Source organism: Scyliorhinus torazame, chromosome 8 (assembly GCF_047496885.1).
Source record: "Scyliorhinus torazame isolate Kashiwa2021f chromosome 8, sScyTor2.1, whole genome shotgun sequence".
Classification (NCBI taxonomy): Eukaryota; Metazoa; Chordata; class Chondrichthyes; order Carcharhiniformes; family Scyliorhinidae; genus Scyliorhinus; species Scyliorhinus torazame.
The window spans coordinates 24,998,205-25,021,066 of NC_092714.1; the positions used below are offsets into that span (position 1 = coordinate 24,998,205).

A 22,862-nucleotide genomic window follows, 5' to 3' on the forward strand; every position below is an offset into this window, starting at 1 on the left:
GCAAGTTTTTGTCGAAAATTTAAAGGAGAAGTTAAAAATAATTATGAAACAGAGCGACGGGACTTCCGGTCATTTTGTCCCATATAACTGTGCAGTGGTTAGCACCGTTGCTTCACAGCACCAAGGTCCCGGGCTCGATTCCCGGCTTGGGTCACTGTCTGTGCGGAGTCTGCACGTTCTCCCTGGGTCTGCATGGGTTTCCTCCGGTGCTCCGGTTTCCTCCCACAAGTCCCGAAAGACGTGCTTGTTAGGTGAATTGGACATTCTGAATTCTCCCTCCAGCTATCGGAATGTGGCGACTAGGGGATTTTCACAGTAACTTCATTGCAGTGTTAATGTGACAATAATAAAGATTATTATTCTAACCATTGTTGCTAATTACTCCATTGGAACCAATTTCAGAAAAATTATATCAAAGCAACAAGTTGTACTTCTTTAGCACTTTTTAAAATTCACTCATGGGGTGTGAGCATTGCTGGCAAAGCCAGCATTTATTGCCAATTTCTAATTTCCCGTGAGAAGATAGCGGTGAGCCACTGCCTTAAACTGCTGCAGTCCATGTGGTGCAGGTACACCCACAGTGCTGTTCACACAGGAGCAAGTTTCAGGATTTTCACCTGACAACAGTGAAAAAGAAGCAGCAATATGAAGGATGGTGCTGAAGTAATGTTAGGTTCCCAACACAAACTCTGATCCCTGACTACTGTTTCTATATCCTGGCAACTATCTTAAGCTAAGTAAGACCATTTGCAATTTTAGTGTTGTGCTTGACTCCAGAATGAGTTTCTAACGGCATGGCCACATTATCACGAAGGCTTTAAAACATCACGAGGCTTTCACCTTGCCCCAATATCGTCAGCTGCTGAAACCTAGCATGTTTTTGTTATCTCTGGACCTGACTAATCCAATGCTCTCCTGGACAAGCCCCCATCATCCAGCCAGCTGGCACCTTAGTCACCCAGAAATCTCACTCATCCATCACTCATGTGCTTACTGACCTTCACTGGCTCACAATTTGACAATGTCGCCACGTTAAAGTCCTCACTCTTTTCAAATCCCTTTGTAGCCTCTATCTATGTACCCTCCTCCAGCCCTACAATCCTCCATGATTTCTGCACTCTTCCAATTCTGGCCTCTTGCACAGTCCCAACTTTTGTTTTTAGAAGTATATTTATAAAATAACGCTACAAGATATTACATAACCAAAAGCAAAGAAGGGAAAAAAGCAGAAACGGCTTTTCGCAGTAACTTCATTGTAGTGTTAATGTAAGCCTATTTGTGACACTAATAAAGATTATTATTATAACCTACATGAGAACAGCATGGATCAGGAGAACGACCTAAGCAGCTGTGTTTGGACCAATAAAACTGTCAATCATTGGCTGGTGAAATGTTTGCTCTGAAATTGAATGGAGTATTTGCATTTCAGAGGCTGTCAAGGGATTTGAAGCCCTTGGAAGGGGACTTGGCTTTCAAGGAAGCCTCTGACACTTGTAAGAGCTGCTGCTGCTTTAAACACTTCTGTCTGAGGCAGCAGATGTGATGGGAAGGGTAAGTTAAAAATGCAGTGATTTTTTTTTTCATTCCTGCTTGGAATGCCCTTTAGCTTTTAGGCAGGGGTCATTAATGGGATGGTCCGATGGGGGTAACTGACACCTCTAATGGACCGGGTCATCCTGATGTGTGTGCTGGGGGGGGGGGGGGAATATCCCTATTGTCAGAAGGGATGGGCAGGATTTGAATTGTTGGGAGAAGGGACCTTCTGATGAACTTTGGGGGGCACCTCTGACCCCCTTGATCCACCTCTGGGTCCACTGCATCAGAGCCACGCTTGGGTAAACTTCGGGGGGGAACTTGAACTTCGAGCCCGTTGCTGACATTAACATTAATTTAAATGCTTGCTGTGCATCCTCCTGCCAGGGCGGGTAGCATGCTGAGGCCCTTGGCGGAGGACCGATACATCGCAATGGGCCACACCAAACCCATTTTTCCATCGATGCTCCATTCTCCGCCCGATAGGGAAACCCGATCAGAGTGGCACTAAATCGAGAATCTACCCCTTGGTGTGAGTTATAATATAGGTGGAAAAAGTTTTGTATGAGCTCAACTGTATGGAGGTTAGAGCGAGAGTTTGGAAGGGCATTGAAATAGTCCAGTCCGAATGGGAGGGGTGGACCCTTGGAGGTTTCTGCACCCGAGGGAGTGGGAATACTTGTTTTTCTCGGCAGTCCATAAGGTATACTCATTGATCGACATTTTTGTGGTGCGGAAGGCTTTGCTGGCTGGGGTTAAGGGGTCAGACTACTCGCCAATTGCAATAGCTGATCATGCTCCGCATTGGGTGGATATCGTACTGGAGAAGGGGGTAATAAAGAGACCAGGGTGGAAATTAGATGTGGGACCGAGGGTTCTGTGACAAAATTGAAAAAGTTATTGAGGAATATGTAGGTTTCAACTGTAGGGTGAGGTGTCGAACGCAGTTGGCTGGGAGGCTGTAAAGGTGATGGTGAGGTGATCTTGTTTAAGGCCAGGGTGGACAAAGAGGAGAGGTTGGAGCAGCAGAGGGTAATAGAGGAGATGCTGGTGGTAAATAGGCTCATGCAGAAGATTGGGACCCAGCAAAGTTGGAAAAGAAGGAACTACAGGCGAGCTTTGACCGACTATCTACCAGGAAGGCAGTGCGCCAACTTAGGCGAACAAGGGGTGAAGTTTATGAGCATGGAGAGAAGGCGTATGTTAGCAGGTCAGCTTCAGAGGGAAGCGGCGGCAAGGGAAATTGTTCAGGTGCAGTACAGGGCAGGGAAGTTGGTGGTGGCTCTGGATCAGATTAACAAGGTCTTTGAGGAGGGGCGGAGATGCGATATACAAGCAGCAAACTGACGAAGGCCACTTTTAAATTGAAAAAACACAGCACAAATGCAGAGAATGACCTGAGTGTAACTTTGCAGGGCCCGATGAAGTGGAAAAGCTGAGACTACAACATTGAGCAGTTGGCAACCATAGTTCAATATCACAAGCACTCAGCAAACATAAGGCAAGAAGAGGGCTCAAGTCCCTAAGATTTTGAGATAAGGAGCAGTGAGGTTATCACCAGGAGCAATATAAAGTAACAAGTTGCAAGACCGAGCGAGAGCAGCAGATCAAAAGAGATGCAAGAATCAGACTGAGAGATCCGCTACTTAAAACCCAGCTTTTACAGTAAACCTCTGAATAAACGTCTCACTGAAAGCTAAGAGGAGCATTCCAGCAGGAGGTCTCCCTCGCTTTAACTTTTGCACTAAAAAATTTGATAGCCTTAATCGCTGAAAATTGGGAGTACTGCAACCCACACACCTTTCAATTTGCTTGTTCCCAACATTAGAGATTAGTGCCAGATAATACTCCAATCTTTAAACTGCTCAAGTCCTTTTAAAACAGTACATGGAGAGCTTCCAAATACTGTGATTCCTTACTAATTCTCCAAGTCCATGACATGTACTGGTCATAGAGGTCTATAGCACAGCAACTTATCATAATTTAACCCCCATGCCTCAGTGTAATTCTGGTGAACCTGCTTTCCATCCCTTCGGAGATTAGTATTATCCATTGAGGTGCAGTGTTCAAAACTGCCCCCAGTACACTTCACTGGATCCGACTACGGCTTTGTACACCTAAAGTGTAATTTATTCTCCTTCGTACCCCAGCCCCGCGAGATAAAGACCAACATTCCAACAGCCTTTCTGATTAATTTTTCTACCCATTCAGTAGCTTTTTTTCATTGATTTGTGCATTTGAACTCCTAGGTCTCCTTGCTCCTGCACTGATCCTTGTTTTTCACCCGTGTTATCTGGTTTACAAGTCTGAAAATTTCTTCTTTTTTTTTTTTAAAGTAATTTTTATTAAGGTTTTCATAAAATATCAATAACAAAATGAAAAAGGAACCCAACAGGGTTAAGTACTAAACATGGTATAGAAAAGCAACCCTCCCTACCCCACTCCCACCTGTGCATAAATAATAAATTAACATTAACACCCCGATTTAACACAAGTGGTATATACACCCCCCGGACCCTCCAGTGTAAATAACAAAAACAGAAATAAAGTAACCCCCCCCCCCCCAAGAGTTGCTGCTGCCATTGACCAATGTCTACCGTTCTGCCAGGAAGTCTAAGAACGGTTGCCACCGCCTGAAGAACCTTTGTACTGACCCTCTCAAGGCGAATTTCACCCTCTCCAATTTAATGAACCCCGCCATATCGTTGATCCAGCATATATATGGGGGCCTCGCATCCTTCCACTGCTACCAGGGACGCAAAGGCCAGAATACCGGCCTCTTTCGACTCCTGCACTCCCGGCTCCTCTGCCACCCCAAATATTGCGAGCCCCCAGCCTGGTTTGATCCTGGATCCTACCATCCTCGCTACGCCCTTCCAAAATTCCTCCAGCGCTGGGCATGCCCAGAACATATGGGTGTGATTTGCTGGGCTCCCTGAGCACCTCACACACCTGTCCTCACCCCCAAAAAACCGGCTCATCCTTGTCCCGGTCATGTGTGCCCTGTGCAGTGCCTTAAACTGTATGAGGCTGAGCCTCGCGCACAAAGAGGAAGAGTTCACCCTCCCTAGGGCATCTGCCCACGTCCCTTCCTCAATCTCCTCTCCCAACTCCTCCCACTTACCTTTCACCTCCACCACCGAGGCCTCCTGCTCCTCCTGCATCACCTGGTAAGTTTCCGAGATCTTCCCCACTCCCACCCAACCCCCCCCCCCCCCCCCCCCCCCCCCCACCCCGAGAGCACCCTGTCCTGTACTGTGTGTGGCAGTAGCCGCGGGAATTCAACCACCTGCCTTCTGGCAAATGCCCTTACCTGACGGTATTCCCCGTGGGGAGCCTGTACTTCTCCTCCAGCTCACCCAGGCTCGCGAACTTCCCGTCCACAAACAGGTCCCCCAACTTTCGTATCCCTGCCCTGTGCCACTCCGAGAACCCTCCACCTGCTCTCCCTGGGGCGAACCGGTGGTTCCCCCGTATTGGGGTCCACGCCGAGGCCCCAACCTCCCCCCTATGCCGCCTCCACTGCCCCCAGATTTTGAGGGCAGCTGCCACCACCGGGCTTTTGGTATACCTCCCTGGAGGGAGCGGCAGCGGCGCCGCCTTTGAAGGTCCTGACTAGCAACGGGCCCAACAGATCCATATATTTTTTATAGAATTCAACCGGGAAACCGTCCGGCCCTGGTGCCTTCCCCGCCTGCATGCTTCCTATCCCTTTGGTTAGCTCCTCCAGCCCAATCGGGGCACCCAATCCCGCCACCAGTCCCTCTTCCACTTTTGGAATCCTCAATTGGTCCAGGAAGCGGCCCATCCCTCCCTCCTCCCGTGGGGGCTCGGATCGGTATAATTCCTCGTAAAGTCCCTGAAGACCCCATTGATGCCAACCCCACTCCGCACCTCACTCCCTCCCCTGTCCTTAACTCTCCCGATCTCCCTAGCTGCGTCCCGCTTCCGAAGCTGATGTGCCAGCATCCGGCTTGCCTTTTCCCCATACTCTTAAATCGCCCCCTAGGCCTTCCTTCACTGTACCTCCGTCTTCCTGGTGGTCACCAGGTCGAATTCAGCCTGGAGGCTGCGCCTCTTCCTCAACAATCCTTCCTTAGGCACCTCCGCATACCTCCTGTCTACCCTTACCATCCCCCCCACCAGCCTCTCCCTCTCCCTCCGCTCCTTATGGGCCCTAATGGAGATCAGCTCTCCCCTCACCACCACCTCCGGCGCCTCCCATACCATCCCCACTCGGACCTCCCCATTGTCGTTGGTCTCCAAGTACCTCTCTATACTTCCTCGGACCCGCTCGCTCACCTCCTCGTCCGCCAACAGTCCCACCTCCAGGTGCCACAATGGGCGCTGGTCCTCTCCTCCCCCATCTCCAAGTCCACCCAATGCAGGGCGTGGTCCGAAATGGCTATTGTCGAATACTCAGTATCCTCTACTCTCGCTATCAGCGCCCTACTCAAAATGAAAAAGTCGATTCGGGAATGAGCCTTATGGACATGAGAAGAATGAAAATTCCCTAGCCCCCGGCCTTGCAAATCTCCAAGAGTCCACCCCTCCCATTTGGTCCATACACCCCCTCAGCACTCTAGCCGCCGCCGGCTTCCTACCCGTCCTAGACCTGGAGCGATCCAGTGCCGGATCCAGCATAGTGTTAAAGTCTCCCCCCATTATCAGGCCCCCCCACTTCCAAGTCTGGGATCCGACCCAACACACGCCGCATAAAACTCGCATCGTCCCAATTCGGGGCATACACATTGACCAGTACCACCCTCTCTCCCTGCAACTTACCACTTACCATTACGTACCTACCGCCATTATCTGCCACAATGCTCGACACCTCGAATGACACCTTCTTTCCCACCAAGATCGCCACCCCTCGATTTTTGGCATCCAGCCCCAAGTGAAACACCTGACCTACCCACCCTTTCCTCAGTCTTACCTGGTCTACCACCTTCAGGTGTGTCTCCTGGAGCATAACCACATCCGCCTTCAGCCCCTTCAGGTGCACGAACACCCGGGCCCGCTTAACCGGCCCATTCAGTCCCCTTACATTCCAGGTTATCAGCCGGATCAGGGGGCTACCCGCCCCCCTCCCCCACCGACTAGCCATAACCCCTCCTCGGCCAGCCACGCGCCCGCACCCCACGCCCGGCCTGTTCCCCACGGCGACATACCCCCGTCTCGACCCCCCCCCCACTCGCTCCAGCTCCCCCTTGACCATAGCAGCAGCAACTCAATTCCGCCCCCCCCCCCCCCCCCCCCCCCCGGCTACTCTCCGCATTGCACTTCCGCAAGTTAGCTGACTCCTGCTGCCCCGACCACTCCCGCCTCTCCCATTGTGTGGCACACCCTCCTCTCCCGTTCCTCATCCATAGGCTCTCCCCCTCCCCCTTCCATTCTAAGCGCGGGAAACAACCCTCGCTTCCCAGCTCCGGCCCCGCCCCCTCCAGTCTTCAGCGCGGGAAAAAGCCCGTGCTTTCCACCTACCGGGTCCCGCCACCTCTGACGCAGCTCCTTCTACAGGCCCAGTCCCCTCACCCCCGACTCGGGCCTCCCCCTCCCCCGCGGGGCCCCATCACGCCGCCGGCCACCACCCCTGTTCAGTTTACCTACTCCCCTCCAAGAGCCCCCTCGACCAACCCAACCAAAACAGTGCCCAATCCACCCCAACCACCCTCACCAATCCGAAAGAGAAAAACACAGAGAAAAAGAAACCAGGAACAAAGCAAAGGGCCCCCCCCTCAAAATAAATTAACATATTAACCGCAGTCCCCAAACGCCCATCCCGACCCTCAATCTGTGTCCAACGTCTCGGCCTGAACAAAGGCCCACGCCTCCTCCGGAGACTCAAAGTAATGGTGCCGGTCCTTGTAGGTAACCCACAGTCGCGCCGGCTGCAACATGCCGAACTTCACCCCCTTCCTGTGCAGCACCGCCTTTGCTCAATTGTACCCGGCCCTCCTCTTCGCCACCTCCGCACTCCAGACCTGGTATATTCGAACCTCCGCGTTCTCCCACCTGCTGCTCCTCTCCTTCTTGGTCCACCTGAGGACACACTCCCGATCGACGAACCAATGGAACCTCACCAGCACTGCCCGCGGAGGCTCATTAGCCTTGGGCCTCCTCGCCAGCACTCTATGGGCCCCTTCCAGCTCCAGGGCCCCCTGGAAGGACCCCGCTCCCATCAGCGAGTTCAACATGGTGACCACATAGGCCCCCACGTCCGTCCCCTCCAGCCCCTCCGGGAGTCCCAGAATCCGCAGATTCTTCCGCCTCGACCGATTCTCCATCTCCTCGAACCGCTCCTGCCCTTTCTTGTGGAGCACCTCGTGCGCCTCCACCTCCACCTTTACCGCCAGGCCTAAGATCTCATCCTCGTTGTCGGAGATCTTTTGTCGAGCCTCGCGGATCGCCACCCCCTGGGCTGTCTGTGTCTCCAGCAGCTTATCAATAGAAGCCTTCATCGGCTCTAGCAGGTCCGTTTTAATCTCTCTGAAGCAGCGCTGGATACCCTCCTGCTGCTACTCCGCCCACTGCATCCACGCTACCTGGTCTCCGCCCGCCGCCATTTTGTTCTTCTTCCCTCACAACTTCTTCGGGTCCACCGCCACCTTTTTAGTCGCCCCGCTCGTAGTAGAAGCCATATACTATCGGGGAGCTGTTATAATCTCCTTCCCACACCGGAAAACGTCCAAGTCTAGATTCGTGGCAACACTAAGAGGGATTGTTTCTGAGTTTAATGTTGAAGTCGATAAGTGCTCTTCTTTGCATTGAACTCATTTCCTGTGGCTGTCCATGTGAAGGTGGGCAGTGACAAACTGCATTCTGCTGAGACAGCTAATGAACCATACAATAGGCTGGATGTTATGCTGCCCTTCGCGGTGAGAAACATGGTGGATGGGCCCACTTAATGGCAGGAAAGACCCTGAGTCAACCACCCCCAACTATGTCAGAAGATGGAGGGGACTGATGCGGGATTCCCAGATGCCAGCGGTGGGATTAACTAGGCTCATCAATGAGCTAATTGACACCCATTGTCCTTGAGTCCATGGTAATTTAGAAGCGGCTCAGGGATTAGATAGGGGTCCCATGGCTGTCTAACAAACCCCATTGGGTTTCCCAGTGCCCCTCCCCCCGGGCCGAAGGGGTGGTCACTTAAAGCTGCCCCTTGTCTTCAACCCCAATCCCACCATCAAACACCTTCAGCTTGATGACCCACCTTGATCCTGGGCCTCAGGTGGGCGCAATGCTGCCAACAGCCATTGCTCCCATTAACACTGGCAGCATGAGGTGATTGACCATGCGGCACCTCTCCACCAGGGGCAGCATGAGGTGATTGACCATGCGGCACCTCTCCACCAGGGGCAGCATGAGGTGATTGACCATGCGGCACCTCTCCACCAGGGGCAGCATGAGGTGATTGACCATGCGGCACCTCTCCTCCAGGGGCTTCAATCATGGGGAGGCGCGACAGTGGCCACTAAAGGTGCCAAAGGCACTTGATTGCGTCAGGCCTCCCTATACGGAACTGATGGAAGCCCCTCACTCATCTCCGACTGGTGGGTGAGAGCCCTGTCAGTCCGAGAATCCAGGCTAACGTTTTTGGCGTTGGGAGTCTCAGGCGACATTCTCCGACCCCCCACCGGGTCGGAGAATCGCCGGGGGCTGCCGTGAATCCCGCCCCCGCCGGTTGCCGAAGTCTCTGGCACCGGATATTCGGCGGGGGCGGGAATCACGCCGCGCCGGTTGGCAGGCCCCCCCCCTGCTCGATTCTCCGGCCCGGATGGGCCGAAGTCCCGCCGATAGATTGCCTGTCCCGCCGGCGTAAATTAAATCACCTACCTTACCGGCGGGACAAGGCGGCGTGGGCGGGCTCCAGGGTCCTGGGGGGGGGGGGGCGCGGGGCGATCTGACCCCGGGGGCTGCCCCCACGGTGGCCTGGCCCGCGATCGGGGCCCACCGATGGGCGGGCCTGTGCCATGGGGGGCACTCTTTCCCTTCCGCCTCCGCCACGGTCTCCACCATGGTGGAGGTGGAATAGACTCCCTCCACTGCGCATGCGTGGGAAACGGTCAGCGGCCACTGACGCTCCCGCGCATGCGCCGCCCGGAGATGTCATTTCCGCGCCAGCTGGCGGGGCAACAAAGGCCGTTTCCGCCAGCTGGCGGGGCGGAAATTCCTCCGGCTTCGGCCGAGCCCCTCAATGTTGGGGCTCGGCCCCCAAAGATGCGGAGCATTCCGCACCTTTGGGGCGGCGCGATGCCCGTCTGACTGGTGCAGTTTTGGGCGCCAGTCGGCGGACATCGCGCCGTTTCCAGAGAATTTCGCCCCTCGTTCCTGAAATACCAGCTCAATTAATAATAATCTTTATCAGTGTCACAAGTAGACTTACATTAACACTGCAGTGAAGTTACTGTGAAAATCCCCGGGTCTCCATACTCCGGCGCCCGTTCGGATACACTGAGGGAGAATTCACAATGTCCAATTCACCTAACTAGCATGTCCTTCGGGACTTGTGGGAGGAAACCGGAGCACCTGGAGGAAACCCACGCAATTATAATTGTGAATCCCTTTCTAAAGCCTGACATAATTGCTAATTTGGTTACTGAATTAAGGCCAGGCGGGTTAATTCTACCACAGGTCCATTGAAGGAGCCTTAACTCTAAATTTCTTTATATACCAGATTTCACAGAAGGAAATTTGCATTTGTGCAAATTCCTAGAAATCTCTTTAATGGTCAAATCTGAATAACATCACAGTGCATTAACAATTTTCCTGCTTATGTTCTGTACAATTTATTTTGTTTTGCTACACAGTCCATGGTTACAGACAATATAATGCACAACAGGTGTGCTGAGCAACAATGAGTTACCCGATTTAAAATTTGTACAATGCATTTAAAATAAAATCACACCACTTTTTTCTCGTGTGCAGATCTATGGGCGAAGCTGCTAGCTTCTGTACGAAGAATATTGTTAAGAATCGCAATTTAGACATCTATTTCCCCCAAACACCATCAACCCCCCCGCCCCCCCCAAAACACCCATCCTCTTCCCTATATAACCCCCCTGAAAGCACTGACTCAGGTGTATTCCACCGACACCAATTTTCTATCAGATCGCCTAAATGGCTATTTTAATGCATTCACGCAATGGCCTTTGGTGGGCTGTTTGGCTCCAAAAGGCATTACTGCTCAGTCTGCTCTTTTCCACAAGCCTGGATTGGCGAGCAGGAGTCGCTGGTTACTGCCCAGAGCCAGGGAAGCCGGAGGCTTTTTTTTTGCCTTTGCTCCCTCCATAGTCCAAGGCCACTGGGACCAGCTGGAAGACTACATGCACTTCAGCTCAAAGCAGCTAGCCCTGCACAGACTAACTCATAATCAAACTCGGGCCATTGTTAGGCATGGTACCATCTTCGGTGGGGTGCAATTGGTGACTTGTGCTACTCGCCACACCGCCCATGCGTGTCAGTTGTCTGCTGGTGAACTGGTGACCATTCTTCTTGGGTTAATGGGGTGTCCCTGGAGTTGAGGTGGTTTGAAGGTGACATGCCTGGCAAGTGGAATTTCAGAATGAAAGTCGAACTGCAGGCTCAGTTCATTAATACTTAAGCCAAGCAGACCCACAATGCTCTGGAACGTAGAGCATGCCTTGTTAGCAGGTTTGGGAGGGACCAATAGACCGAAATTGGCAGCGGAATGCTCCATCATTGGGATCCTCCGTGCACCCACGCCCGCGAGTTTTCCCAACTGTGTGGGGGTGGCCACAATGGGAAATCCCATTGGCTGGCTGCGGGAACGGAGAATCCAGGTGCCAGCAGGGGGAGGTGGGGGGGGGGGGGGGGGGGCTGCTCCAGAAAACATGGCTGGCAGACCGGAGAATTCCGCCCTGGATCTGTCAACCTTCTTGCACAATTCCAGCTAACCCTGCAAGCAGGGTTGGGACAAGAACCTAGGAAGCTTTTACCAGTTACTCTGTGCGGGAAAGCTGGGCAGTTTTAGCATACACTTAAAGCTTGGATATTGTCACTTTGTGCTTAAGCTATGTGTGTGGAGTTAAGATGCCCCCCCCCCCCCCCACCTTAAGATAGAGTTTGCCTTCTCCATAACAGAAAGAGAATTTCTGTTTATGTGAGCTTCTCAATAGCTTGGTTTGGAGTTTCTTAACCAGGGCAATGGGGTTCTGTACATTTCAGGTACCAAGCTAACAAAATGGCTCAGACACACACCAGGTTCTGCCTCACCCATTGTGGAAAATAACTTTTTTTCCATCAGATGTTGTGATAGGAAAAATGTTCCAACACAACGATTTCTTCCAATTGCTTTGTCATAGCATACATGAGTTATTTGAAAAATGTATTAACAGTAAATGTATGTCAAGAAATAACTGGAATTAACTCTCGAAATTATGTACACAGGCTTCCTAACAATCACTTGGGAAGTTTGTGTTGCTCCTCATCAAAGTAGTTCCACTATCAACGTCACATCCTACAGCTACCAAGTCCTGTGCTATGGAATTCTCTCCCTTAAACTCCACGTTCACTTCGCTCTTTTCCCAATCGCCGGTTTGGGATTGTATATGTGCATGTTGATACTGCATCGACCAAAGACAGTTAGGTCTCTCAATGTTGTCAAAACAGATGAACCACTCGGAAGCAGCAAGAATTATAAAAGTTCTATAAGGTTTTTGGTTTTGTCAGTTTTATTGTGGTGGATTATGACAATAATTAAAACAAGGCCTCTGAAATCAATTTTAGAATACTGCATTTCCACTAATATTTTAAACATATATATTTATATGCTTTTCGGTTAGGTCTTTTTCTGACGCTTTATATTCAACCTCACTTTCTCCCCCCCCCCCCCATCTTATGTTCACATTAATTTAATAAATTACTCCCGCTGGGGTACAGTTCCCCAGTGCCAGCAGATCAGCTATTTCTCAATGGCAATACTTTACGTGTGATCCTTTGCATCGGGTAATCGGCTATTTCAAGTCCTTGGAGGTCTCGAACATAAAATAAGTGGTTGCGGTGGTGTCGTTCATTCGATGGGGAAATTAGCAATAGCCAAGAGTGGAGTGCTTGAACCTGGCTGTCCTGTTAATGCTTCTCCATTCCAATAACTCGCATTTTGTATCCTGACCACCCCCAACTATTTTTTAAAACTTTTTTAAAAATAAATACACGTAAACTTTGCAAAATCTTCTCCACACTGAGCATAATTAACAGAGTGGAACTTAGTAAGGTATCACAGAGCGTAGTGGGCATAATCCAGTGGAGTTTCAAATCACACACTCTCCAAAACCGGCTAAGGATGAAGAAAAGCAGCAGAATGGGAAGATCGGGGGAAAAGGAGTAAAGCCAAAATGCAACAGTGTCAGTTTGCTCTTTTTGGTAGTCATTGAACAGATTATAAAGCCAGGGTGTCCTTGATCAACCTCCTCATGGTGGTACTGACAGAAGTCCCAAGTGAATCAGTGATCTGGTAACTGATTTTGTACAGGTAAGGCTGTACATCTCTCAGGCCCGTATCAAAGACATTGTCCACCTCTGACTGAGTTGGCATTTTGGGCAAGTACTCGTGCCGATTCATGACCTCTATGATGTTGATAATCTTCTCGCCTAGTTTCTCGCCCACCTTCTCACGGCAGATCTGCCTCTCCTGCTCGTTGGCCAGGTTCACCACATTGAGTTTGAAGGCCCACACCTCCCACGGGATACACTCATCCGAGAATGGCCAGCGAGACTTCTTCTTCTGGTAGAACTCCAGGGAGATCTGACCGCTCCCATCACTGCCAGAATTACGAAGGGCGTCCTTTAGTTAAAAAAGAAAAACGACATGAGAAAGACAAGACCACTGGTGAGATCTATTGATCTAGAATTACGACTCAATCCCAATTGTTAGCTTGGAGTCTTGCTGCACCATTGCCCTGACCTCAAGGTCGAGGGGAACTCTAAACCATGTGGACCACAAGGTTTAATTTAGGTTCTCATCAGGTTCTGATCTCATCCAGCATTTGGGGGGATACCACAATTTGATCAGGTAATCCTAGTGAGTGCGAAGTCAGTCAGAGATCCTGCTTGATATTAAAGCGATTCCTTGTGGTAAATCTATAAGTGTCAGTGTTAGGCTCGAACAGGATTGGACAACCTCTCTTTTTAGGATCATAGAATGGTTACAGAACAGAAGGAGGCCGTTCAGCCCAGCATGCCAGTATTGGGTCTGTGCAAGAATAACTCAGTTAGTCCCACTCTTTCCCCTGTAGCCCTGCAATTCAGCGGCTGTAGATTTCTTTTTTAACACAAGACCCTGCTCCCATGTCCACATGTCTGTCCTTGGCCTGCTGCAATGTTCCAGTGAAACTCAACGCAAACTGGAGGAACAACATCTCATCTTCCTGTTAGGCACGCTACAGTCTTCCGGTCTCAACATCGAATTCAACAACTTCAGATGATTAGCTCTACCCCACCTCGACCCATTTGCTTTCATCCCGTTTCATTTTAACTGTCTTTTACCATTTCTTTCTCTCTTGTCTTTCTTTATATATATTTAACCCTCTCCCCCATCTTATCCACCTTTCCTTACCCTTTCTCCCCTTTTCTTCCCCTCCCCCCACATCTACATCTGTCACAGTTTACCCACTGATGTTAGTTTCTCTGCTGTTTGTCCTTTCACACCTTTTGTTCTCCCTGGGGACTGCCATTAGCACTGTTTCCCAATGGTTTCTGTGGCTATTAGCACCCCCTTTCTCTGGGTTTCAGTGGCTATGACTCATCTTTCATTCTCAATCCACAGTATAAATATTTCCCACTTTCTCGGTCTATTTGCTTTGACAAAGGGTCATCTGGACTCGAAACGTTAGCTCTTTTCTCTCCCTACAGATGCTGCCAGATCTCCTGAGATTTTCCAGCATTTTCTCTGTGCCTGTAGATTCTTACTGTCTGGGGTTACATAGGAAGAGTGACCACATGGGCAAGGTGAAATCAACACCAGTGAAATCAAACACCATTGAGTGAGAAGTGAGAAAACATTTTATTACAAGTATGGGGTGTTAAACCATCAACATACCACCTGAAGTGGTAAGACCATAGGACACAAGAGCAGAATTAGGCCACTCGGCCCATTGAGTCTGCTCCGCCATTCAATCATGGCTGATATTTTCTCATCCCCATTCTCCTGCCTTCTCCCCATAACCCCTGATCCCCTTATTAATCAAGAACATATCTACCTCTCTTAAAGACACTCAGTGATTTGGTCTCCACAGCCTTCTGCGGCAAAGAGTTCCACAGATTCACCACCCTCTGGCTGAAGAAATTCCTCCTCATCTCTGTTTTAAAGGATCGTCCCTTTAGTCTGAGATGGTGTCCTCTGCTTCTAGTTTTTCTGTCAAGTGGAAACATCCTCTCCATGTCCACTCCATCCAGGCTTCGCAGTATCCAGTAAGTTTCAATAAGATCCCCCCCTCATCCTTCTAAACTCCAACGAGTACAGACCCAGCGTCCTGAACTGTTCCTCATACGACAAGTTCTTCATTCCAGGGACCATTCTTGCGAACCTCCTCTGGACCCTTTCCAAGGCCTTCCTTAGGCACGGGGCCCAAAACTTCTCACTTCTCCAAATGGGTTCTGACCAGAGCTTTATACAGCCTCAGAAGTACATCCCTGGTCTTGTATTCTAGCCCTCTTGACATGAATGCTAACATTGCATTTGCCTTCTTAACTGCCGACTGAAACTGCTCATTAACGTTAAGAGAATCGTGACCAAGGACTCCCAAGTCCCTTTGTGCTTCTGATTTCCTAAGTATTTCCCCATTTAGAAAATAGTCTATGCCTAAATTCCTCCTTCCAAAGTGCAAGCTTTTCCTCTCCATCGCCGATGAAGAAAGATTTTAATCTGAGCGGTCAGGAGCAAATAGTGTGTTCAGTTTTGGATACTGAACCTCAGGAAAAATATAATGTTTTTGATTAATCTATGATTAATCTAGGACAAAGGTTCGGCACAACATCGTGGGCCGAAGGGCCTGTTCTGTGCTGTATTTTTCTAGGGAAGGCTACAAAAACAAACAGAGGATAACAAAGAGAGAGATAAGGAAAGACGAGGATCAAATTTGAAGGTAGGCTAGCCAGTAACATTAGGAATGATAGTAAAAGTTTCTTTAAATACATTAAAAACAAACGGGAGGCAAAAGTTGACATTGGGCCGCTCCAAAATGACGCTGGTAATTTTGTGATGGGAGACATGGAAATAGCCGAGGAACTGAATAAGTACTTTGCGTCAGTCTTCACAGTAGAAGACATGAGTAATATCCCAACAATTCCGGAGAGTCAGGGGACAGAGTTGAATATGGTAGCCATCACAAAGGAGAAAGTGCTAGAGAAACTAAGAGGTCTAAAAATTGACAAATCTCCGGGCCCAGATGGGCTACATCCTAGAGTTCTAAAGGAGATAGCTGAAGAAATAGTGGAGGCGTTGGTGATGATGTTTCAACAGTCAATGGAGTCAGGGAAAGTACCAGAGGATTGGAAAATCGCTGTTGTAACCCCACTGTTCAAGAAGGGAACAAGGAAAAAGATGGAAAATTATAGGCCAATTAGCCTGACCTCAGTTGTTGGCAAGATTCTAGAATCCATTGTTAAGGATGAGATTTCTAAATTCTTGGAAGTGCAGGGTCGGATTAAGACAAGTCAGCATGGATTTAGTAAGGGGAGGTCGTGCCTGACAAACCTGTTAGAGTTCTTTGAAGAGATAACAAATAGGTTAGACCAAGGAGAGCCAATGGATGTTATCTATCTTGACTTCCAAAAGGCCTTTGATAAGGTGCCTCACGGGAGACTGCGGAGTAAAGTAAGGGCCCATGGTATTCGAGGCAAGGTACTAACATGGATTGACGATTGGCTGTCAGGCAGAAGGCAGAGAATTGGGATAAAAGGTTCTTTTTCGGAATGGCAACCGGTGACGAGTGGTGTCCCGCAGGGTTCAGTGTTGGGACCACAGCTGTTCTCTTTATATATTAACGATCTAGATAACGGGACTGAGGGCATTCTGGCTAAGTTTGCCGATGATACGAAGATAGGTGGAGGGGCAGGTAGTATGGAGGAGGTGGGGAGGCTTCAGAAAGATTTAGACAGTTTAGGAGAGTGGTCCAAGAAATGGCTGATGAAATTCAACGTGGGCAAGTGTGAGGTCTTGCACTTTGGAAAAAAGAATAGAGGCGTGGACTATTTTCTAAACGGTGACAAAATTCATAATGCTGAAGTGCAAAGGGACTTGGGAGTCCTAGTCCAGGATTCTCTAAAGGTAAACTTGCAGGTTGAGTCTGTAATTAAGAAAGCAAATGCAATGTTGTCATTCATCACAAGAGGCTTGGAATATAAAAGCAGGGACGTACTTCTGAAGCTTTATAAAGCATTAGTTAGGCCCCATTTAGAATACTGTGAGCAATTTTGGGCCCCACACCTCAGGAAGGACATACTGGCACTGGAGCGGGTCCAGCGGGTTTCAGGTCCCAGGAATGGTAGGCCTAACATACGATGAACGTCTGAGGATCCTGGGATTATATTCATTGGAGTTTAGGAGGTTGAGGGGAGATCTAATAGAAACTTACAAGATAATGAATGGCTTAGATAGGGTGGATGTAGGGAAGTTGTTTCCATTAGCAGGGGAGACTAGGACCCGGGGGCACAGCCTTAGAATAAAAGGGAGTCACTTTAGAACAGAGATGAGGAGAAATTTCTTCAGCCAGAGAGTGGTGGGTATGTGGAATTCATTGCCACAGAGGGCGGTGGAGGCCGGGACGTTGAGTGTCTTTAAGACTGAAGTTGATAAATTCTTGATTTCTCGAGGAAATAAGGGCTATGGAGAGAGAGCGGGTAAATGGAGTTGAAATCAGCCATGATTGAATGGTGGAGTGGACTCGATGGGCCGAATGGCCTTACTTCCACTCCTATGTCTTATGGTCTTATGTTCTAAGGGGGCAAAGTGCAGCATAGATCCACAAGAATGCTAGCATAGCTCAATAGAATCAACGGCATGGAGACAGACCCTTCAGCCCAAACTGGTCCATGCCAACCAGAAAGCCCATCGAAGCTAACCCCATTTGCCTGCATTTGGCCCTCTAAACCTATAGAAATTTCTTTTACTTTTCCTAGGTTTACAAAATCATCTTTCTTTTATTTGTGTGACTGCTGCATATCATAATTTGATATATAATTTGATTAATACTAAGGTTTCACATCAGTCAGTGTTCATCATTTGGATAGATTTCACATTGATAATATAATGATAACTGCTATCATGATACTATTTCAATACATCTAAGCCAATAGTGTTTAATATATATAAATGAACATTGTTTGATTTGCCTATTGTCTAGATTATAACTGGAAAACTGCTACATGGAAGACAGTTGTTACCCCATCTCACTGGTATACTGGTTTAGCACAGGGTTAAATCACTGGCTTTGAAAGCAGGCCAGCAGCACGGTTCAGTTCCCGTACCAGCCTCCCCGAACAGGTGCCGGAATGTGGTGACTAGGGGCTTTTCACAGTAACTTCATTTGAAGCCTACTTGTGACAATGTGATTTTCATTTCATTTCTTGATGGCATCGCCTACAGTCACTGCAAGCGAAAAGGCCACAGTCAACATGGATGTGTAGTTCACACACTTCATATCGGGTTGCGATTGGATTCAGAGGGCAGCTTGTTTCAGCTCCTCTTGAACTTGGGTGGTACAGTGGTGGCTGGCTATTGCATCATTTTTTAAATTCATTTTTCGCGGGATGTGGGCATCGCTGGCCAGGCCAGCATTTATTGCCCATCCCTAATATTGCCCTTGAGAAAGTGGCAGTTCCTGTGGTCGGGGCTGGTTTAGCACAGGGCTAAAGAGCTGGCTTTGAAAGCAGACCAAGGCAGGCCAGCAGCACGGTTCAATTCCCGTACCAGCCTCCCCGAACAGGCGCCGGAATGTGGCGACTAGGGGCTTTTCACAGTAACTTCATTTGAAGCCTACTTGTGACAATAAGCGATTTTCATTTTCATTTCATGTAGGTACACCCTCAGTGCTGTTAGGGAGGGAGTTCCAGGATTTTGACCCAGCAGCAATGAAGGAACAGTGACACGTTTCCCAAGTCGGGATGGTGAGTGATTTGGTGGGAAACATCAGGTGGTAATGCATCTTTGTCCTTCTAGATGGTAGTGGCCGTGGGTTTGGTAGACGCTGCTTAAAGAGACTTGGTGAGTTCTTGCAGTGCATCTTGTAGATGGTACACACGGCTGCCACTGTGTTGGTGGTGAAAGGAGTGCCAATCAAGCAGGTTGCTTTGTTCTGGATGGTGTTGAGCATTTTTTAAAAAATATCTGGCGCCTGTAATTGGAGCTGCAATATCGAACTCCTGACTTGAGCTGTGTAGATGGTGAACAGGCTTCGGGGAGTCAGGAAGTGTTAGTCACCGCAGGATTCCTAGCTTACCGGCTCTGGTACCCACAAGCTAGACCAGTTCATGGACAGTGGGGAGATGGTTAAATTCTCTTGTTGAAGATGGTCATTACCTGGCACTTGTGTGTTGCAAAGATTACTGCAAAACATTTCCTATACTCTTTTTTAAAAAAAATATATTTATTAAAGTTTTTTAACACAATTTTTCTCCCTTACAAAGCAATAACCCCCCCCCAGGTAACAAAAAAAAAACAAGAAATCGCGCAGAGCAAGATATATACATGGCAAAATGATATATTTACACAGATTTGTACACTGGCCCTCACCCGTACGTGCCAGTTTCCCCAACCCTTCATGTTATCTCTTGCTCATCCACCCTCCCAGGCAGTTCCATCTCTCCCCCCAAGGTTGCTGCTGCTGCTGACCGACCTTCCTCTAACGCTCCGCGAGATAGTCTAGGAACGGTTGCCACCGCCTGTAAAACCCCTGCGCAGACCCTCTCAAGGCGAACTTAATCCTCTCCAACTTTATGAACCCAGCCATATCATTTATCCAGGCCTCCAGGCTGGGGGGGCTTCGCCTCCTTCCACATTAGCAAGATCCTTCGCCGGGCTACTAGGGACGCAAAGGCCAGAATGCCTTTCGCCTCCTGCACTCCCGGTTCGTCCACTACTCCAAATATTGCTAGCCCCCAGCTTGGCTTGACCCGGACTTTCACCACCTGAGATATTGCTCCCGCCACTCCTCTCCAGAACCCCTCCAGTGCCGGGCATGACCAAAACATATGGACATGGTTCGCCGGGCTCCCTGAGCACCTTCCACATCTGTCCTCTACCCCAAAGAACCTACTCAACCTCGCCACCGTCAAGTGTGCTCTGTGGACCACCTTAAATTGTATCAGGCTGAGCCTGGCACACGAGGAGGAGGAATTAACCCTACCTAGGGCATCAGCCCACAGACCTTCCTCGATCTCCTCCCCCAGCTACCCTTCAACTCTTCTACCAGCGCTTCCCCCTCTTCTTTCAACTCCTGGTGTATTTCCAACACCTTGCCCTCCCCGACCCACACACCCGAGATCACCCTATCTTGAACTTCTTGTGCTTGGAGCAACGGGAATTCCCTCACCTGTCGCCTCACAAAAGCCCTCACCTGCATATATCTAAAGGCATCTCCCGGGGGTAACTCGAACTTCTCCAGCGCCCCTAGGCTCGCAAACGTCCCGTCGATGAACAGGTCCCCCATTCTTCCAATCCCCGCCCGATGCCAGCTCTGGAACCCCCCGAACATCTTCCCAGGGACAAACCGGTGGTTACCCCTGATCGGGGACCACACCGATGCTCCCATTGCACCCCGGTGCCGTCTCTACTGGCCCCAGATCCTTAGCGTTGCGGCCACCACCGGGCTTGTGGTATACTTTGTCGGCGAGAGCGGCAGCGGTGCCGTCACCAACGCCCCCAGGCTCGCTACTTTACAGGACGCCATGAACATTTCCTATACTCAACACCCCAATCACACACGATCAAACTGCTTGGCACTCAGGACACCCGTCTAATCACCAGATACCCCATCATAACATAAATAGAGCACCAACAAGTAAAAGTGGTTGACTGTTTAACCCCCCCCCCCCCCCCCCCAAAAAAAAAATTCGCTTTAGCTGGTTTAGTGGCAAAATTCCTAAATGGGAGACAGGGAATTATGAGTCGAGTCCCACTTCAGAGACATTGGAGCTGAATGTCGGTTGATGCTTCGCTACAGTAATGGTGGGAGCACGGCATAGTCGGAGGTGCCATCTATCCGGGGGGAAACCCAACACTCCTCCCCCACCCCCGGGATCACTGATGTCCATCTGAGAGGGCAGATTGTGGCCACTGTCTAAGGCCTGGTGGGCGGTGTGCGCGCTCCTCCGGGCTGGAGCCGGGGAGCTGACTGGGAGTCCCAGGCGGGGGTGCTGCCGGCTGCAGGCTGACACCGCGGCTGTTAGGCCCCTCGGCGAGTCGTTGTGAAAAGAATGCAGCCAGGGCCGGACAATGGAAGCCTTTGGATTTGAACAGAGGGCGAGTGGCACAGGCCGGTGCTCACATAGCCCCTTCTCCCCGCACTCCGGGGCGGCCTCAGGCTTGGGAAGGGGGGAGGGGAAACTCACCTTAAACTCGCCGACAGATCGACGCAACGTGCGGTCCAGCTCGTCGGACGAGACCCGCACATATGTGCAGTCGACGAAATCGCAGTCGACGTCCTCGGTGCCCACAGTGCCGATGGAGTAGGTGCCTTCCTTCTTGTAGTGGAACTTGCCCGAGCTCCTGTGCAGAAGCACGGTGTGGAGCACGGCCAGCACCGTCTCCTCGATCTGCCGGGCCTCCACCGTCAGCTCCAGGGTCTGCGACCGGCAGTTCATCCTGGCAGCGGCCGGTGTCGGGGTGTGTGTCCCAGCGCTGCCGAAGCCGCTGTCCCGAGGAGTGAGCCTGCTGGAACCTTGCAGCAACAATGTAACCATTTAACAATGAAATGGAACGCGGTCAGTTTCTGCTAGAGTGTAAACATTCCACTGGTGACATCATCCTGTGTGGGTGGGAGTGGGAGGGGGAGGGCAGGGCGGCTCAGCCCCTTCCTTACAGCAGCCTGACTGGGACAACACACACCAGAGACGTTAATGCGCGAAATACTTTGGGGATTTTCTTCCACACCAATACCCTCCCTCCTCCAACACTCAATTTACCACCCTCCCACTTGCTGCCATCCTCACCTCTGGGAGAGGGATGGGGGGTGGAGGGGGGTCTTGAGAAGGAAGTAGGTTGGAAATGAAATCGCTTGTGCACATAAATAAAAATTCAGAGGAGGGGGGGGTCTTCATAAACCGTGAAGGGGTGGCACGGTGACCCTGTAGTTAGCGCCGCTGCCTCACAGCGTCAGGGACCCGGGTTCGATTCCGACCTTGGGCGACTGCACATTCGCTCAGTGTCTGCGTTCGGTTTCCTCCGGTTTCATCCCATAGTCCAAAGATGTGCATGTTACGTGGATTGGCCGTGCTACATTGCCCCTTAGTGTCCAAAGGATTGGGTGGGGTTACAGCGATAGGAGGGCGGAGTGGTCCGAGGTGGGGTGCTTTTTCGGAGGGCCGGTTTAGAATCAGTGGACCGAATGGCTTCTTTCTGCACTGTAGGGAATCTATGATTCTATAAAACTAAAGAGCAAATGGGGAGAAACTGCTGCCCCATGACAGAAAGGTCAAAAGCCAGAGGACACAGATTTAACGTCTGAGGGAGCGTGTTCATTTTTTTTTGTGTTATGCAGCAAGTGGCTACGATCTGGAAGGAACTGCCTGAGGATGCGGTGGAGGCAGATTCGATTGTGGTTTTGCAATAGGGAGTTGGAGCATTGTCTGATGAGAGATAAACTGCTGGATAACAGGGGACAAGCAGGGTGACCTACTCACGGGAAAGAATATTGAGGACACTTTGCTATGGGGCTGGTGGAGGTTGGGGGCGGGGTGCTGGCCAGACCTTGTGAGTGGGGGGATGTGATGTGGGAGGGGTTGGTGAGTCGCGGAATGCCTACTGTGCAGAAGTATGCCATTCGTCCCATCAAGTATAATAATAATCTTAATTAGTGTCACAAGTAGGTTTACATTAACACCGCAGTGAAGTTACTGTGAAAAGCCCCTAGTCACCACACTTCCGCCGCTGTTCGGGTACACTGAGGGAGAATTCAGAATGTCCAATTTACCTAACAAGCACGTCTTTCGGGACTTGCGGGAGGAAACCGGAGCACCCGGAGGAAACCCACCATCTGAAAGAGCACCCTACCCAGACCCACCCCCGCCCGATCCCTGTAACCCCATAACCGCACCCATCTTTTGGACACTAGGGGACAATTTAGCATGGCCAATCCACCTAACCTGTA

At 50.2% G+C, this 22,862-nt stretch overlaps 1 protein-coding gene across 1 annotated transcript; it reads right to left on the bottom strand.

Moving 5' to 3' along the window:
* Positions 1-12,212: 12,212 nt before the first annotated feature.
* On the bottom strand, positions 12,213-21,376 carry atg101 (autophagy related 101). Its single transcript, XM_072513175.1, has 2 exons — positions 21,106-21,376; positions 12,213-13,342 (listed from the first exon to the last, which is right to left on the bottom strand). Exons 1-2 carry the CDS (start codon positions 21,355-21,357, stop codon positions 12,938-12,940), a joined length of 657 nt encoding a protein of 218 aa, XP_072369276.1. The 5' UTR covers positions 21,358-21,376; the 3' UTR covers positions 12,213-12,937.
* Positions 21,377-22,862: the final 1,486 nt, after the last annotated feature.

Bases quoted from the DNA above. Each gene is read 5' to 3' on its own strand.
- atg101 (XM_072513175.1), bottom strand. From the start codon at position 21,357: ATGAACTGCCGGTCGCAGACCCTGGAGCTGACGGTGGAGGCCCGGCAG. The intron at 13,343-21,105 runs GTGAGTTTCCCC...TTTTAACTAAAG, and splicing joins GATCTGTCGGCGAGTTTAAG to GACGCCCTTCGTAATTCTGG.